At 40.6% G+C, this 20,080-nt stretch overlaps 1 protein-coding gene across 1 annotated transcript in view; it reads right to left on the reverse strand.

Annotated features, from left to right (window-relative positions):
- Nucleotides 1-2,744: 2,744 nt before the first annotated feature.
- The window catches only part of mcf2l2 (MCF.2 cell line derived transforming sequence-like 2), a 210,835-nt gene continuing 193,499 nt past the window's right edge, over nt 2,745-20,080 (reverse strand). Inside the window, exons 27-29 of the mRNA XM_028587646.1 lie at nt 12,367-12,476; nt 11,400-11,541; nt 2,745-3,315 (exon numbers count right to left, since the gene is read on the reverse strand). Coding sequence (XP_028443447.1) covers nt 11,428-11,541; nt 12,367-12,476 — 224 coding nt within the window. The 3' untranslated portion in view covers nt 2,745-3,315; nt 11,400-11,427. The remainder of the gene's footprint in view (nt 3,316-11,399; nt 11,542-12,366; nt 12,477-20,080) is intronic.

Here is a 20,080-nt window from a genome sequence, read left to right on the forward strand (position 1 = left end):
GCATGATCCAGTTATAGAAGTATTTTCTTTTACAAAGATACAATATTTTCCATTTAGCCTAGGATTAACAAAATATACAGCATGTTCAGGAGCAGAGTATTTCTTTACAATCAGACTAATATTAATGTTTATGACTTAAAAGAGTTCTGCCTTCTGTTACAATCTCCAACATCTAATTATCTATCCACCCATCCATCCATTTAGTCAGTTATCTATCTACTGCAGCTATTCATCACTGCGTCATCGATCCATGCATATACCTCTCCATCTATGGACCATCCATCCACCCACCTACCTATCCTTCCATGGGTCATCCATCCATCCATCCATCCATCCATCCATCCATATACCTATCCATCTATGGTCATCCATTCATCCATTAATCCAACATCCATCCAGCCACCTGTCTCACTAATCATCCATACATCCACCTATCCATCTATGCATCATCCATTCATTTTTTTAATTGCTTATAAAAGTCAGGGTGCTTAACCTCTGACTTGTTTTAAAAGATCCCAGTTACATTATGGCATTGTATTCAGTCATCAGTTGAATATTTAGCCTTTTGATATATTTTGGTTTCTTCTTTCCATTTATAATAAGTTACAGAGTAAATCAACCATTAAGTGGCGTAGCTTGCCATCTATCAGTAAATACACTGGGGCTGTTTTGGATTTCTCGGTTAATAATCCATAGAATTTAATCAATCATTAGAAATGAAATACAATGCCAAAAAGCCTCTGAGGAGGAATGGTGTACAACAATACAACAGTAAAAATGGCTATTTACTCCCCAAAATAGGCAATATTAGACTAACACTTCAGTGTACATTCCTATTATACTCTTTGAAAAGATGAAACCTATAAAGCCCAGGTGCCGCTTGCTAAAAAAGCATTTCGCTAAATAAAATATCACTTGCAGCAAATAGCCAGTTCCCTGACTGTACTGTGCTGCTTTTTAGCCTACCTGAATTATGGTGATGATCATCGTGATCTCTCCCTCCCTTCCGCGCACTAACCCCCCAACCCCCACCCCCAAATCCTTCTTGTCGGTTATTGGCTGGAACACTGTTTGTTATGTTTCGTGGGGCAAGTTGGCGCAGTTTGTTTTTGTTGCTGTTTGTGGAGCCTGGGCTACAGAGACCGCATTCTTTTTTTTTACAGGCAGCTAGCGGATAGTGAGGAGATGTTTGTTGTATGTGACAAAAAATGTTGTAGCCTAAAAAACGTGTGACATCGCTTAGAGCACCTTTAATCTGATAACACTGTTGCAAAGCTGAGCTATTGCTTGGATTTAGTAAAAGGACCCGGTGCTCGGATCCTTTCAATTCCTTTCCTTTCAATTTCAAGGTTAGAATACAATCAATTTGGTATCAGATTGAGTATATGTCTGAAAACTGCAAGCCGTGAGACAATGCCATGTGGATTTGGAGATAAATCAGCAGGTCATGAAGAGATCTGTGTTTGTGAATTAAAACAATTTTCTGAATATTTTCTTTGAAAATGAGCTTACTCATTGTCCTATGGTACTGTGATAAAGTCCAGGAATTTTGGACTGGGATACATGATAACCTATGTCGGATTGCAGCGACCCAGGTTCCATTCAGCCCAAGATTATTTGTTCTAGGAGATTGATCAATTTTAAACGGAATAGATAAGCACATAAAAAGTTGGGTCCAAACTAGTTTAATAATAGCCAGACAGATTCTTTTAAGAGGATGAAGGAATGAAGGGGTGTTGTCAATTTAGGAGTGGGCTTGTCAAATCAGCTGTTTAGAGGTGTTCATTTTTCAGTTAAACCATTCAGAATCGGCCATGATTTTCATGAGCCAATCACAGCATTATATCCCTGCTTTAAATCTGTTTCTCTCCCTGCTGTGTCAGTTGTCATTTCAGGCTAAGCATGCAACCCTCCTCCTCCCCTTCAACATCCAGTCATCGTCACCCGCGGAATGCTCCGTCGACTCCTTCGCTCTGGTCTTTGGGCTCCTTCACCGCCACCACCAGTGTCTAGACTCCATCGGGGGATATGTCCTGTTACTCTACCCCTTTAAAAATTACTTCACAACGATGGAGTCTCCAAAGACTCTGTACATTGCATTATGCATATTTACAATAAACCTTTGCATATCTGCAACGAAGTCTCTCCTGATAATAATAACTGCCTTTTTTCACCTGGGTAACACTGCAAAAATGTAGGCACATCCTGTCTTAAAAAGATGCAGAAAAACTAGTCCATGCATTTGTTACTTTGAGGCTGGACTATTGTAAGTACTGTATTGTAACTCTCTGACAAGCTTATATTTAGGGCTGGCTCAGGTTTGCCTTGCCAGCCCTTTTTAGGTCTGCTGATTTAGGTTTAGACTGCTGGGGGACTTACTGAACCTCACAATTTATACAGGTGATTTGCAAGTCTACAGATTGGGATCTGATGTGGTGTAATGATATTATGTGAGTGCTCTCCACTATCTGGGTGAAGAAAGGCAAGTAAGTTCTTCTGGAAAGTGTCTGTAGTTTGAACCTGAAAGGTTCAGGTGGCTGAAGCAGGCAGCAGAGTTTTTCTTCAGCGCACTGTAGCAGCAAAACAAGGCACGAACGCTGTGTTTGAGCTACGTTACTCGTTACTGGTTGCACGGCATTCGTGGTTCGACTGCTAATGACATTTCCAAGATGCCGCCCGAATGTAAACACGAACGCTACTGTCTTTATAATCTATCTTTTTAATAAACTGTCTGTACACTTACAAAGTTATCAATGCTTCGGTTTGCATGTAGGGACCCTCATTATTCTAAGTGTGGTGCTATTTTGAGCCTTAGAAAGATTTACCAAGTGCCTCGAAAGCTAGTGTTGGCAGGTAACCACCGGTTTTGCGGTATGTTGTTTAAAGCTGGAGACGGATTTCATTCGCACGAAAACATGTCCCAGAGAACGTTCCGACTCATTTCGCGCCGGAATTGTCCTTTAAATAAATGTCATTTATGGCTCTCCCACTGTTCCATTCAGGCATGTTAATATTCCATCTTTTTACAGAGGCTTCACTGAAGAAACTTCAATGTGTCAAACATGAAAAACTACAGCTAAAAAACAACAGCAGGCCATATATGTAGTCCAAAATGAAGACCTACAAGTAGAAAACTAATAGCTGTTGATATTTAAAGTCCAGTTTAGGAAATTACAGCTGAGAAACCATGGTCATGATCCAAGAAACATGGTGTAGTCCAAGGAAATGAACTGTCCTGAGACACATCTCCTCACGTACTTCTTTCATTTCCGCCCGATTTAGAGAGCGTTGCTGTACACAGATCGCTGAAGATATCTGAGAAAAAGAAAGATTCAAGTCAGTTTTGAATCCTATTTTTGAATCCTATTATATCATATACAAACATAAGCATGGGGAAATGTGGAAAAACTGGCATTTTCATTCCTGATATATGTCAGGAAAATGATGCAGCCATTGCTTTGAAGATTTTCATGGATACATTTGTAAGGTTAGTGGATGAGCAAGCTCCACTTAGGAAAAGGTCTGTGAAGGAAAGAAGTGCATCTTGGATCGATGATGAGTTGAGATCTTAAATGCTCCATAGGGACAATGCTAAGGAGGCTGCTCAGAAATCAGGTTGTTCTTTAGATAGAATTCTTAATTGTAAGCTGAGAAATAAGGTTACCAAGTTAAATTACATAAAAAAGAGAGGATATTTTAAACAAATAATGTGTAGCTCCGTAAAGGATAGTAAAAATGTATGAAACAATTTGAATAAAATGATGTGCATGTATTCACGGAGTTCTCAAAGGTATGTGGAATGTGCAGTTAAGTACAATATGGCAAGGCAATATGATGTAGCTAATTATTTTAAGAACTTTTTTATTAACTACATGATGATAATGTAACACACAGCATTGTTTTTTAAAGATTATGTTTTGGGGCTTTTCCCTTTATTGTGTAGAGACAGTGGATAGATGTGAAAGGGGGAGAGAGATGGAGGATGACACGCAGCAAAGGGGAGCAGGTTGGATTCGAACCTGTGCCGCTGCAGGCCAACATGGGGTGAATGCTCTTATAGATTAACGCACTCAAATGGCTTTGACACTACTGTCAAAGCCATTTGCTGTACAAAAACAAAAGCAACATCTATTTTTCCAAGCTGTGAATCACGCTAGAGTGCTCTGGGACGTTAAGTGTAAACCAAAAGGAATTCTAGGTGGACACTTAAACATTCGCAGCCTAATCTCCAAAAGGGATCAGATCTCTGTACTCCTCTTGGACTCAAATTTGGATTATCTTTGTCTAACAGAATCCTGGCTTCACAGTAAGGTACCAACTAATATGATAGACATATCAATGTATTAGAAAGGACAGAAATACAGGCAAGGGGGGAGGAGTTTTAATATACATAAAAGATCAATTTAAATGTCATACAATTGAATTAAAAACCCCTCTGGAATGTCTAGCTTTGAATGTAATTTTATCACCTACAATGAATTTTAAAGGGGTGATAGAATGATTATATAGAGTATTTCACACTGTTCCTTATGGTCTCCTAATGGGGTATGTAACATTGGTTGGGCTGAAAATGGCCTGGTTGTTATTTTATTGGCCCTTATGCATCCCTGTGTTTTGGCCCTATTTGTAACAAGAGCTTTTCTTCCAAATATGGTATGCTCGTGAATATTTAGATGAGCTGCGCGCTGATTGGTTGAGCGAATCCCCAATACACACACATTAGAGAAGCGACAGAATCTCATATTCCAGACACTGCAATGTTTCATTACCAAATTCACTTCTGAGACTTTTTTATGTGAGAAATCAACTATATAAAGCTCAAATATGGGCCATTTTACGAAAATGTATGGCTAACTGCAAATATGGTAAGACTGTGTGTTGGACTTCAGCGGCGGTGTTGCTGCCTCGCCGCCCGGCCTGCCTTCCTTCACAGACCCCGGCCTGCTGTGAGCTCCGTTACAGCTGGCAGCCCTGACAGAGTTCCAGTGCCTGTAACTCCTCTCTTCCTGCTAGCTAAATGGCCTGTTGTGTGAGTGTGAGAGCGCGGTCAGCGAGCTTGTTACACCAGCAATCTCTTACCACATGTTACACACAATGTCACGTCACTTAGCTATACAACATATACCTAAATGTCTTATAAAGCTAACAACGGTGTCCGATTTCAAGTTAATTAATATTTGTGAACTGTAAGGGTTTTGTTAGCTGCGACTGTCCCTACAATCCTATGTGTACAAGATTGCGGCTAGTTAGCTTCATTTTTGGTCGTAATTCGAGTATATTTACAGTTTGAATTTCGTCACGCCACTTATAAAACATCTAACTAAACGTTTTATAAAGCTAACAACGGTGTCCGATTTCAAGTTAATAAATATTTGTGAACTGTAAGGGTTTTGTTAGCTGCGACTGTCCCTACAATCCTATGTGTACAAGATTGCGGCTAGTTAGCTTCATTTTTGGTCGTAATTCGAGTATATTTACAGTTTGAATTTCATCACGCCACTTATACAACATCTAACAAATGTTTTATAAAGCTAACAACGGTGTCCGATTTCAAGTTAATGAATATTTGTGAACTGTAAGGGTTTCGTTAGCTGCGACTGTCCCTTCAATCCTAGCTGTGTGTAGCTACAAATCATGGATAGTTAGCTTCATTTTCGGTGTAATTCCGAGTATATTTACAATTTGAATTTCGTCACGCCAGTTCTACAACATCTAACTAAATGTCTTGTAAAGCTAACAACGGTGTCCAATTTCAAGTTAATGAATTTTTGTGAATTCCAGAGGAATTCTAAGAGGAGGCTAGCTAGCTCCATCCAGCCGCAGGCTCTATCACATCCAGCCGCAGGCTCTATCAATGAGACTCGCGGACAAGAGGCATGTATTTCACCAATCGTTTGTTTAAATAACTCAACACATTATAATTAGACACATTATAAGATTAACTGGAACCTGTGGTAAGAGATTGCTGGCGTAACAAGCTCTCTTACCGCGCTCTCACACACACCTGGCATTAGAAAGAGGGGAACTGCAGGCCATAGAGCTCTGTCAGAGCACCGCCGTTTAGAAGTCCATTAGCCCACAAAACGGTGACTTTGTGGGTATGAAGTGCCGTGGGTTGCCAGCCGTAACGGAGCTCAATCGAGCTCACAGCAGGCCGGGGTCTGTGAAGGAAGGCAGGCCGGGCGGCGAGGTCACAGCAGGCCGGGGTCTGTGAAGGAAGGCAGGCCGGGCGGCGAGGCAGTAACCCAGGCAGCACTGGCCGCTGAAGTCCGACACACAGTTGGACAAAATTTGCAATTACACATACATTTTTGTAAAACGGCCCATATTTGAGCTTTACATAGTTGATTTATTGCATAAAAAAGTTTCAGAAGTGAATTTTGTAATGGAATAGCAGAGATCTGCGTGACCTAGATTCAGAAGACTACCTGATCTCAGGTCAGTTGTGTAGCCTATGTAAATGTTGGGGCGTGACTGTTCTCTTAATACACCCACGGCTGTGACAAAGGTTCCGGATTTTGAGATGCTTACGTAAGCAACTAGCTTTGTTGAGATTCGCCCGTTTTCAGCGGCAGTTTCAAAATATGAGATTTTCATAGTAAAGGGGTGTCAATGGAATTTTGAGCTCATATGTATGTCCTATTTACCCACTGAACTGTCGTTATTCAACTATAACAGGGTAAAATTGGTTTTGCATTCTATCACCCCTTTAATATTGTTATTTATAACCCACCTTCACATAACACAGTTTTTTACGATGAATTCAGTCTTGTAGCTAAACAACTTGATTCTTATAAAGAAACTGTATGGTATGGTGATTTTAACATTAATTGGTCTGAAAAAAGTGGTAAACAAAAACTAAAAACAATCATGACAAAATGTAATTATCTACAAATGATTAAAGGGCCCACTAGGATAACAAGACAGACCAAGACCCTGATTGACATGGCGTTTACTAATAAACCAGAATGTATAATAAGGACGTATAATCTGATAACAGGTCTCTCAGAACACAACATGATTCTGACAGTCAGAAAACTGACCAGAAAGCGGCTACAGTATTTTGGCAAATCTGGTTGTGAAAAATTAACATTTATCATTCCTGAAACTAAAACGGTGCAGTTTGAAAGAGAACTTAATAACTTAAATTGGGAGCAGATCATGGCTGTGGATGATGTAGACGAGTGCTGTAATTCTTGACTACAGCTATCTCAGGACTAATAGATACATTTTTAACAAATAAAAAATTGTAGTAAGATAGAAACTGCACCATGGATAAGTAATGAAATCAGAAAGCTTATGAAGAAGAGAGATTTGGCTCTAAAAAATCATTATGCTCAAAAATTAATACTGATCTGTTAACTTACAAAGGTTTAAGAAATAAAGTGGTACTAGAACTACGTAAAGCAAAAGCTTCCTATTATACTCAACTTATAGGTAAGGCTAAGGGCAATAATAGTTCCATCTGGAGACACTTAAACAATCTGACTAATAAACCAAATAAATACAAAGGAATAAAGGAACTTACCATAAATGGAAATAACAGAAATAATAATGCCATTATGGCTAATGAATTAAATTCATATTTTGTGCAATCAGTAGAAGAACTAACAAAAGATTTTGAGCATATAGACTTCAATTATCCAATTGGAGTTAATTCTGCAGATTCTTTTTATATTACAGAGGTTCCAGAGCCAATCAGTTCCTCCACCCACAGCAGTTTGGTTTCAGATCAGGTTACTCAACTGAAAGTGCAAACTGCTGCTTTATTGAAAATGTGAAAAAAATCCCTGGATAGGGGTGAGGTAGTGGGAGCAGTATTCCTTGACTTAAAAAAGGCCTTCGATACAATTAATCATAACTTGCTTTTAACTAAAATGTCATCTTTAAATGTTTCTACTGAGGCAGTACACTGGTTTGCATCCTATCGTCAGGCTAGAGTACAGTGTGTCAAAGTTGACCAGGAAAAATCCTCAATCATGAACATCAAAATGGGCATACCACAGGGTTCTATACTTGGTCCTTTACTGTTCAGTCTTTTTTATTAATGATCTACCGTTAAACTGTTCAGGTGCCAGCTTCCAGCTATATGCAGATGATGCAGTTCTTTATGTACCCGCTAAGTCACCAGAGCTGGCAGCTGATGTACTCTCTGCATGTATGGCTGATGTCGGACAGTGGCTCAATCATAATCAGTTGGTGCTAAATTTTACAAAAACAGTTTCCATGTGTTTTTTCTATTAAGAAATTGGATTTAAATGAAAGAGTTAAGATCAACTTACAAAATGAAAAAATTCAATCTGTAACAGAATTTAAATATCTCGGATTGGTCATAGATCCTCAACTTAAATTTGCTAAACATATAAAGAAAATCTCTAAAACAATACAAAGCAATCTTAACTGTTTTAAATGAATTAGAAACTATATACCAAACCAGGCAGCCCTGCTGTACATTCATGCTATGGTCTTTTCACATATTTCATACTTTATGACAGTTTGGGCGCAAGCCGCTCCGTCTGAAATAAAACGTATTGGTGCACTTTACAATCGAGCAATAAAAATTATGGATAAAAAGCCAATCTGCTACCATCACTGTTACATCCTTGAAATATATAATATATTAACCTTTGAAAGCTTTAGTAATTTCTGTTTTCTTAAATTAATTTAAATGTATTAATAATTTAGCACCTGAGCCACTTAGTAGATTTATTCAAATACAGAGCAGCCAAAGACTTACTAGAAGCAGTACAAATCATAACTGTACAATACCATATTGTAGGACAAGCTTCGCACAGACTGCCTTTTCTGTTAAGAACTGTAGACTATGGAATTCATTACCAGCTGACATTAAGGTCATATCGGACTTCAAAAAATTTACTTCCAGCATTAAGTTGTGGCTAAAGGCAAATCAAAATTGTAACCATTTTTAACTGTTGTTATTAGTATTATTTTGTTTAGTTGTGTAGTGAGTGAAGGTGTGTTGTATGAAGAAATGTCAATGATTTTTCTTTTTTTTTATTTCTCTCTTTTTTTATGTATGTATCTGTTTTATAATGTTCTTAGAAATGCCCAACCAGGGACAAGAGTTGAGAATTAGCATTAGCTATGAACTCTATATGCTGCGCATCAGTTACGGGCTTTGTATTGTAACTATGTTTGCTTGTATTACTGTTAAATAAATAAATAAATGAAAAAATGAACAAAAGGAAATAATTTCCAACTTTATTTTATTGAAAAAATTTAACATTGAATATAAAAGGCGTCAAGTGTCTATCGTGATATGTGTATATTGCGCCAGTTGATATTGCGATAACGATTTCAAAAAAAAAAAAAAAAAAAAAAACGATATTGTGCAGCCCTAATATCAACTATGCCTGTTGGATTCCAGTTCATCTCCATGATAGGACCAAACTACCAACCCAGATGTTGCCAGAGAATTTAATATTGGCAATTCACCATTCAGAAGACCCATCTGGTCTTCTCTGCAATCCCCATTTATCAAGCACATGAGCAGAATAATGCTTGCATCAAGAATAATGGAGGTGCAGTTGATCTTACAGACAAAGCTAGTGCCCTGGTGCGGTGGATGGTAGCTGGTCCTGACTGACGCTGATTAAGGACTTTAAAGATGCACTCCAGCTTATAAAAAGATGAGATGAGGTGCTCCACAATGACCAGACTGCAAGTGTGTAAGCATTTAGGAAAGATGTATGCTCACTCAACAATATAATGTAATGGAAGAACTGGGCAACCCATTCGAAGAGGAAAACAAAGACCTGCTTTTCCTTGACAGCAAAGAGTTTATGGATTCATCAGCAGTGGAGACTGTTAAAGGGGTGATAGAATGATTATATAGGGTATTTCACACTGTTCCTTAAGGTCTCCTAATAGACCAACATTGGTTGGACTGAAAATTGCCCAAATGTCGTATATTTACAGTTTGAATTTCGTCACGACATGTAAATCACAGCTGCTGAAACAGTGACTTTGCGCGGGTATCAAGCAGCGCGGGCTGCCAGCCATGTCGGAGCTCCATCTACCTCATAGCAGGCCAGTTTAGCCATCAAGTTAAGTAAAACTGCCCATATTTGACCTCTACATAGTTGATTTCTCGCATAAAAAAGTCTCAGAAGTGAATTTAATGATTAAAATAGCAGATGAACAATGTATACAATTTCTGAGATCTGCGCAACCTATTCAGAAGACTACCTGATCTCAGATCAGTGGTATAGCCTATGTAAATGTTGGGGCGTGACAAAGAGAATAGAGCCAAAAAAGGAGAAGCCACAGAGTTGTCGGTGGTTAGATGAGATTTGCGGTTTTCAGAGTTTCAAATTGTGAGATTTGCAGAGGAAAGAGGTGTCAATGGAATTTTGAGGTTCTATGTATGTCCTATTTATCCACCAAACTGTCGTTATTCAACTATAATTGGTTTTGCATTCTATCACCCTTTTAAGAACGCACAAAAGATTGGCCAACAGTTCCATGCATTTAAAAAGGAATGTCTTGTGGAGAAAACAAAGCCCTGTTTGTTGGCTCAACAACAAAGAAGGCAATTAAGAAGAAGTAGCAGCTTACATTAATGAAAAGTGATGTTGAGCTGTTCTCCCGACTCTACATTAGCTATCAAATCTTTTTTACTTCAACTTGTATGTAAATTATATTCATGATGCTGAAAACATGGAAACTGCAGCTTGGGGCTGTCAGCCATGGTCATAAGAATGCTAATATGCAATGGCCCAATATTCAGATCTCCTCTCAATATATGTACCAATTTAATCACAAAATGATTAAACCAACACACGTAAACAAGAAAAGTTTTTTATTTTTCTGAAAATGTTCATTGTATTTTGACAAAAATGTATCTTGTCTGAATAAGAGATCTGTTATTAATAGAATACATGTTATGTGTAGTGGGGACAGGATCGGCAAAAAAAATGCTGCATTAATGGAATTAGTCATTTGCACTTTACAATGTTGATTTAAATATGAATCAAAGACCAAACTACTTTCACTGGAAGAGTTTACACGTTTTATTTTGTATTTTCTGTGTACATTTCCTGTCCTGACAGAGAAGGTGTTCTGACAGTGGAGCCTGCACCAGAAGTGACTCCACATTGGAGTTCTGCAGCTTGACCCTCTTGGGAACACATAATGAAATGTCAAAAAGTTTATTTTGCCTTATTTTTGAGATGCTTGCTCTTGTTGTCTGTAAAGAAACTGGTAAGTTTTTTTCTTGTACCCTTATTTAGGAGCAAAATGTGTTTGAACCGGTACATTGGGACCCACTTAGCCAGAGATTTCAAATATAGTGCTAAGTTGGGGGAGCTGCAACTAAACGAGGGAAACCAAACCAGGCAAACAATGACAAGGCAGGAACAAGCTGGTGGACTTCCTACCTTCTACAGTGGAGCCAACTGGAACTCACTATTGTCCGCTCTGTGCTTCCTTCAGAAACTGAACCAAGTCACCCGTCTCAGAGAGGTCTCGCGCTTCACGGGACTCATAGGTAAGCTGCACCCGGAAACGACCACTGTCCTCCTGCAAAAAGAAATGACTGAGTCAAACTGTGCATTTAGCCAGTTCCATTTTGGATGTGGTTTATGTTGTAAAATGCGTGGATTTATCAAACCATAATGGCAACGCTAATAAATAGTTTCTTAATTTTAATTGATCATCGCCTTTTCTAGTTAAAATGACAAATATCCAACGGAGTGGTAAATCTAGATAAGATGTGGAAAAATTATAAAATTCAAATTTATAAAAAACTGTTGCAAATTGCATCCACAGACGGGATTAACCTTTTTTCTGATAAACACAACTATTTCAATTTACCATCTATCCCATGATGCAAAAATGTAAATTCCTTAAAAAGACTGTCCATGATTGCCCAGTGTGTCTTGCTTGTGTGAATATCTACTGTACTGTCACACGGATTATAATGGATCTGAAAAGACTGCCATACCCAGCAGACCTGTGCAGCTATAATCCTTCCCATTCTAACTCCACAATTCAGTAGGCTACTACACAGTTTACAGAATTTATCAACAAGTATTTTTTTGTAACATGTAGAGTGATTTTAGTAAAAAATCACTTATTTTGCTTTACCTGGACAATCATTCATTTAAAAAAAAAATACAGTGCACGGAATGGGTCAGGTCGTGTTACATTTTTCACTCATGACAAGGTTTGACAACTTAGAGTCAGTGGTACTAAACTCATGTCTTGTTTTAATTCACAATAATAGTATTTGCAACTTTGGGCCTGGGCGGAGGTAATACATTTTAGAAAGTAGGCCCAGTAGTGCTCAAAGTCATATCTGGGATAAACTTTCCTACATTTTCTGTACTCTTGATTGTTACCTACATTTTTATTGTTGCCTTCCTCTTCTGAAGAGTTGGAGGATTCCTCCGCACTGGAGGGGATCGGCTCAAAGTCGTCTGTGTCCATGGAAGGGAGTCGCTGCTGGGCCCAGCCTGAGGGGAATCAGTACACATTATTAACCACCAAAATGTACTCATAAACAAATGGCATATTACTATTCCACTTGGCAGGTGATGATGCTTCATTAACAGGAAGGTAAATAATTTGCTCTGCAGTTTATTAATTTGTATCACATCATCATAAAAGCTTGATGAGTCTGTTTGCAATTAAACCTCTAGCCAAGCTTCTCACACAAAGAATGACTGTAATACTAGCAGAATATGACAACCAAGTCAAGACAACTTTTTTTAGACTAAAGTTATTAAAAACAATAATGTCTGTACATTCAGCATTAATGTTAGATTGAAATGTTGTTAGATTAGGTGGCCAAGCTGCGCTGTTGGGTGTAGTGCGTTTGCTTTCCTGATTGAATTATTGGGTAAATGAAATGTCTTCTATAGTCCAACTTTTTTACAATTGACAGTTTTGTTTGTTTTTTTGAACAAAATACAAAATATACATCTCACAACATGAACACATCCCCTCCCCCCTGAACTATGTAATCCCCACAAAAAATAAAACAATATGAAATAACCATAATATTCAAGACAATACACTATTAACAAAATAAACACCAAACTGTAAATCAAATAAATATATCATGTATATACAGTACTAGTAAAAAGTTTGGACACACTTCAAGTGAATGAGAAAGCGTGTCCAAACTTTTGACTGGTATTGTATGACAAAACAATAAGCAAATAGTATTCATCTCTCCACAGTACATGGCATCTCAGGAGCCCTCCAGAAAGCTTTTTGTAGTGTAAACGTTCAATCTTGCAAACCGTTTATATGAAATTTTTTCACAATGCTGCCACTCTAGCCATCTCCTAGGCCCACTCCTGGATTGAAAGCACCCTTTTAGTCCTCCATCCTCTTAGAAGACTCTGCCTGGCTATCATTAAAGTAGATGGACCCAGCTTCTTATGTGCTTATCTATCCCACTTAGGATTGAACCATCTTCCAGAATGAATAGTCTTGGGCTGAATGGAACCTGGGTCCCTGTTATCATGTAATCATGTATCCTGGCCACAATTCCTGGACCTTATCACAGGACCACAGGACATGAAGACATTGGCTGTCTTCAATTTCCAACAATTTGGTGTGTCTTTCAAACCACATCTCATCAATCTGGAGGGACACAAAAAGTAAATTAAAATCTGTGTTGGAACCATCCAGTAGTGGGTTAAGCATTATAATTTTCAAACAAAGGATTTCTGGCCAACATGTGCTCAGAGACAATGGGCCTGAGACAAAGAAAGGGCCTACATCGAAAATTCCAATCCATGTCTCCTCAGAAAAGAGGGTGAACCCATTTTACATCAACCGCCTGCAAGTCTCACGTAAGTGTTACTGCACAAAATGGCCACAGGTCCAAGAACTCTGATCTCCCATTGGCTTCTTGGACCATAAAACAGCATGAAGCCAGGTCAGGGGACCTGAGCCATAAATAGCCTGAGCACCCAAAAACTCTTGCTTTCCACCTCAACTCCAGTTGAAGAGAGGTTAACACGACAAGCTTGTGCTAAATTGATCCATTTTTCAGACAAAAAGCGGATTTATTGGATCCTGAAACACACACAGACACTGTTTTTGTAAAGAGTTGACTTGAACTGTTTTTTTCCTCCACTGCCCCAAGGAGGAATTTCTAGTTAATCGTTGACGAGTGATTAACTTCGTTCTATTTTTCCGTGGAAACCTATGGACTGATGGACGATAACACACGTAAGGCTTAAAGTTCTGGGCAGAGAATCTAGGTGTGTTTATTAATGGAATAACTGCTAATACTGCAAAAAATGTTATGACATTAATGTGATTTTGATTAATGTGCTACTGGTGCACGGTTGATTATTAATCTGATGGTGACCACTGTGTCCCATTATTTTGCTGTGAATGTATCATTTGATCACAATACTGTTGATATATGTTGTGTTTGACTAATGAAGCCTGGTTTAAAACTGTAAATGCCACATTCATTTTCTCCCGGTGGGAAGAAGTTAGCTACTGTACTGAATGAGAGGGTGAACACTGTCAGAACCTCAAAAATCAAGACTCAAGGTGCCTTTTCTTTATTCTAATCAATTTTATTTATAGTATCAAATCATAACAAGTTATCTCGAGACACTTTACAGATGGAACAGGTCTAGACCACACTCTATAATTTATAAAGTCCCAACAATTCTAGTCATTTCCCAAAGAGCAAGCATAGTTCAAGTGTGTTTGTTGAACACATTTCAGTGTTCAAATTCCTTCCTTTTGTTCCTTTAAAGAATACCAGATAAATTAACCATGTTAAGATCTGTATTTTAAAGGGAACACTACCTAAATGAGACTGTTTCACAGTTTGATTATTGGTCCCTGACTTCCAGGGTGGTGACCCATTTTGATTGTTTGTCATTTTGGTGGAGTTATGAATACACATATTCATAACTTTATTAATATTGATAAAACATCTCTGATCATTTGCCCTGTCTTGTTCCCTTTCCAAGGGGAACAAGACAGGGCATATGTAGAGAGTGCATATACCGACACAAAGGCTATTTTCCTACTCCTTGTTGTGGTACATATATAAGATATCCTGCCTACTACTTTTGTCTAAGGTGAGTGCAACACAATGAAACCCTTGGTTTCGGTGTTGTCACTAGATGAGGCAGCAACCTTGAAGTATTTATTTTGTAGACAATTTACATCTCTTTTACGTAAATGTGACTCTTGTATAAGTGCCACATCTATGTTTTTCCTTCTTAAATAGTCCAGGGATTTAGCTCGAGTTTGATCAGCCCGTTTAGCCCCCTGATGTTAACTGAAAGGATTGAAAGCTCAGCCATCTTCAAAATGTACATGCATACATGTCTCGAGTACCCTATCGAAATCCTCTGATAAATTTGTAGCAAAGGGTGAACTTTTTGCTCTGAGCAAAGTGTGATAAAAACATAAAAAATAAAATAAATCCCCTAACCCTCTGAGACCGCAGACTCCAACCCCTATCTGCAAGATGCGTGGCCACATCAAATGCAACACGTGTAAACTCCAGCCCACAATTACCCCTCCTATTTAAAGTCACAGGTACGTTGAAACTAAGGCTGGAATACCCAACCCGAGCCCGACGGGTCACGACGGTACCCGACGGGCCGGGCCGGGTTCGGACGGATATTTAGAAATGATGGACGGGTTTGGGCCGGGTTCGGGCCGGGTTCGGGCCGGGCTCGGACGGTCACATCAGCGAGGTAGCCTAAGGCATTGGACATTTAACATTTTAAACAGGTTATTATGAATGGGCCTGTTTCACTTGATGCAAATGTTCGTTTTTGTGATTAAAATAAATTTAAAATATTAACCTAACAGAAACACATGCATATCAGGCAGACTGCATGAATTCAGCCACAGTTTGTACCGTCGCTTCAACCTGATCTCACAGAATTATGTAAAATGAACACAGCCCCTTAACTCAAAATCTGTGGCAGTTTCACGGAATTGCAAAAGATTTCGTGATGGGCCCATGGAAGAATTCCGTGAGAACACGGATCGCCAAAAATTCCGTAATGGGCCCACAGAAGAATTCCATGAAATGAACACGGCCCTTTAAGTTAAGGAACAGGTCGTGGGTGGGCTTACGTTTCCATGACACGCGGGACAACAACGGAATGGTTGGGTTTAGGAAAAGAAGAAAGGGACGGTTGGGTTTAGGAAAACAATAACGGGACGCGGGACATCAACGGGACAGTTGGGTTTAGGAAAAGAAGAACAGGACGGTTGTGTTTAGGAAAACAATAACGGGACACGGGACAACAATGGTTGGGTTTTTGCGTTGTTTCCTCTCTCTGCATTTAAGTCCAGCTCTGCATCCCCTCCTCCTTCCCCTACATATTACTTCAGGGATCTCTGGTCTTTCTGTAGGAAGTATCCTGGTGTTCCTCAGTGCTAACAGCTGTTCCTGAGTGTAAATAATGGAGCCGCGGCCAAATGGGTCACCCATTGCAGAGTTGAAAAATGAGTGACGCCAAGATCGAAAAGTGGCTGATGGTCAGCCACTGTGGTACACAGGCATAAACCAATCCCCTGGCGGCACTGGCCGCTCACTAGACCGACCTGTGCCGGTTGTGTTCCACCAGCACACTGTTTAACGGCAGGTGGACGTGGTAACGTTATGCATCGGTCAAACAGTTAAGTAATTTTATACATCCATGCAGATGTACCCAAAGTAATATAGCTAACATGGCTATTGTTGGCTTTGCTACCATAGTGGCTTATTCCATGGATGTATTAACGTACCACAGTGGCATATGCCATCAGCCACCGTGGCTGGTGTGCCTAGTGAGCAGGCAGTGCCACCAGGGGTTCCCCTGGTTTATGCCGCTGTACCACAGTGGCATATGCCATCAAATGCGTGAGGATAATGTTATTTACCACTAGTTATTCACCATAAGGCCACTTTGAAACGTTAAACGGTTCGCACAAGGTTAAGCAGTCTGTGGGAATAAGCCACTACTGTAGCGAGGCTAACAATATCCATGATAGCTCTAATACTTTGGGTACATCTGCAAGGATATATGAAATTACTTAACTGTTTGTCACTGACTGTTGCCTAACATTATCACATCCACCTGCCGTTAAACGGTTAGCCGGTGGAACACAACCAGCACAGGTCGGTGCATCTGCCAAGCTAGAATAGTGATAGAGATTATGGAGAAGAAATGCAAAGGAGGTGCAGAGAAACTGCATGAGAAAAGGAAACAGGCCCTTCAAGCAGACACTGCTAAATGTGTCAAATTGACAGACATGTTTTCGGGAGTAGCAGGACTCCCGTGGCTAATGATAGTAGCGGTGGTTTCGGTGTCGGCGTTTTATTATTAGGCTATATTAGCCTACCTTTCATTCAAAAAAGTAGCCTACATCTTAATAATAAGCAAAACACCACCACCGACCATCTCCCTAGTTTATGCAGTGTGTCCCACACCGTCGCCACACGTCGGCCTTCATCGGCCTTCGTCGGCCTTTTTTTGGCCCATTCAACATGTCAAGTCGGGCGACTGGCCAATTTATCTGATTGGCTGTTCAGCTTGAAAACGAGAGTGAGGAAAACAAACAAACGACTGTGACAGGCACACACCATGCTCCTTTCCTTTTTCATCTGATCAATCATAAGCGTGTCTAAACCGGTCAAAAATGAAGTTTGAATGTTCCTTCTAAAAAACACATAGGTTTGAATGATTGGAATATCTATTTTTGCACATTATATCCATAAGATGGCAAACGTACATCAAGATATACATAACTACTATGTGTATATTTATTCAAACAATAACATGTCTTTAAAAAAATATCTACATACCTACACATTACAAAATAAACTAACATTAATAAACCAATATCCTATTCCGTGATATTTAATTAAAAGACCGTATTAGACTTCTCTCTCTCTGCACCGCTAAACATTTAGCCCCTAGCCGGGCAGCCTCTAAATTAGTTAAATGTAACAATTTTCATTCCATCCAACCTGTGTACAGTAAGGATGGGACACTGTTGACCTCAACTGAGGAGGTAATAGGGCGGTGGAAGGAGCACTTTGAGGAACTCCTGAATCCGACTAATACGCACTCTATGTTAGAGGCAGAGCTGGAGGATAACGGGGGATTGTTGTCGATTTCCCAGGCGGAAGTCACTGATGTAGTCAAACAACTCCACAGTGGCAAAGCCCCGGGGATTGATGAGATCCGTCCAGAAATGCTCAAGGCTCTGGGTGTGGAGGGGCTGTCCTGGTTGACACGCCTCTTCAACATTGCGTGGAAGTCTGGGACGGTGCCAAAGGAGTGGCAAACTGGGGTGGTGGTTCCCCTTTTTTAAAAAGGGGGACCAGAGGGTGTGTGCCAATTACAGGGGTATCACACTTCTCAGCCTCCCTGGTAAAGTCTACTCCAAGGTGCTGGAAAGGAGGGTTCGGCCAATAGTCGAAACTCGGGTTGAGGAGGAACAATGCGGATTCCGTCCTGGTCGTGGAACAACGGACCAGCTCTTCACTCTCGCAAGGATCCTGGAGGGAGCCTGGGAGTATGCCCAACCGGTCTACATGTGTTTCGTGGATTTGGAGAAGGCGTATGACCGGGTCCCCCGGGAGATACTGTGGGAGGTGTTGCGGGAGTATGGGGTGAGGGGGTCTCTACTCAGGGCCATCCAATCTCTGTACGACCAAAGTGAGAGCTGTGTCCGGGTTCTCGGCAGTAAGTCGGACTCGTTTCAGGTGAGGGTTGGCCTCCGCCAGGGCTGCGCTTTGTCACCAATGAGTCCTTACCCCAAGTGAAGGAGTTCAAGTACCTTGGGGTTTTGTTCGCAAGTGAGGGGACAATGGAGCGGGATATTGGTCGGAGAATCGGCGCAGCGGGAGCGGTATTGCATTCAATCTATCGCACCGTTGTGACGAAAAGAGAGCTGAGCCAGAAGGCAAAGCTCTCGATCTACCGGTCAGTTTTCGTTCCTACCCTCACCTATGGTCATGAAGGCTAGGTCATGACTGAAAGAACGAGATCCAGGGTACACCGGCCAAAATGGGTTTCCTCCCTCGGGAGGTGTTCCAGGCACGTCCAGCTGGGAGGAGGCCTCGGGGAAGACCCAGGACTAGGTGGAGGGATTATATCTCCAACCTGGCCTGGGAACACCTCGGGATCCCCCAGTCGGAGCTGGTTAATGTTGCTCGGGAAAGGGAAGTTTGGGGTCCCCTGCTGGAGCTGCTCCCCCCGCGACCCGACACTGGATAAGCGGACGAAGATGGATGGATGGAACTTTAATTCACACGCTCTTGTCACATTGTAGGAAAGCACATTGCTAGATGAGTGACAATTTTGTTTGGCTAATTTTCTGTAACCAGTGTATGATGAAGGCATGTTGGGTGGGTGAAATAAGAACGATAACGTTAGCAAACAAGCCAGCAGCCGGACGTTTGGCCGGTCCCACTGTAGGGAGACTTCTTTGCCGAGAGAATGGATGACAGCCCGGGAGAGACACAGTCTGGTTAGCCATCTCCCAGAATTTGCTGTTTTCCCGGCGGAGAGTGAAGCAGAGGGACCGTAGACTCAGTTTGGTTCTTGGAACGCTGTTTGTTGTGGGTATCATAGCAACGTCCGGTTTCCCTTGTTGAATGACGAATAGATTACCGCTGCCTGTTGGTATGAGTTAATTACTCTTACGCAGGCGCAGAATATATGTGGTACTTAGCCGTCGGCTGTAGTCGCTGCGGTGTGTTCCAGTGGTAATTCTTTAGCAAGACAAAGGCGACAATGGCCCACGTGAGGCAACGCCACAGTCGGCCTTCGTCGCCACTAGTCTCTGGCCATCGGCTTGGTGTGTCAGGGCCTTTAGCGAAGTAGTCTCTTAATGGCAGGGAGTACCACAAACCCTTTCTCCCCAATGCTGAAAAAATCCTAAAGGAGACACTGAAGTGAAATATATAGTGAAATTGTGGTTTAAGCTGGCTAATGTTGTAGCTTACTTGCTAACAAGGACGAATTGCTAGCTAGCTAACACAGCAAAATACTGTCTTGAGTGGATATGTCAGCTTACTGATCTAGACTCCTGAGGCTAGATCACTAGAGGCTAGTAAATT

The sequence above is a fragment of the Perca flavescens genome, chromosome 9, assembly GCF_004354835.1.
Source record: "Perca flavescens isolate YP-PL-M2 chromosome 9, PFLA_1.0, whole genome shotgun sequence".
Lineage (NCBI taxonomy): Eukaryota > Metazoa > Chordata > Actinopteri > Perciformes > Percidae > Perca > Perca flavescens.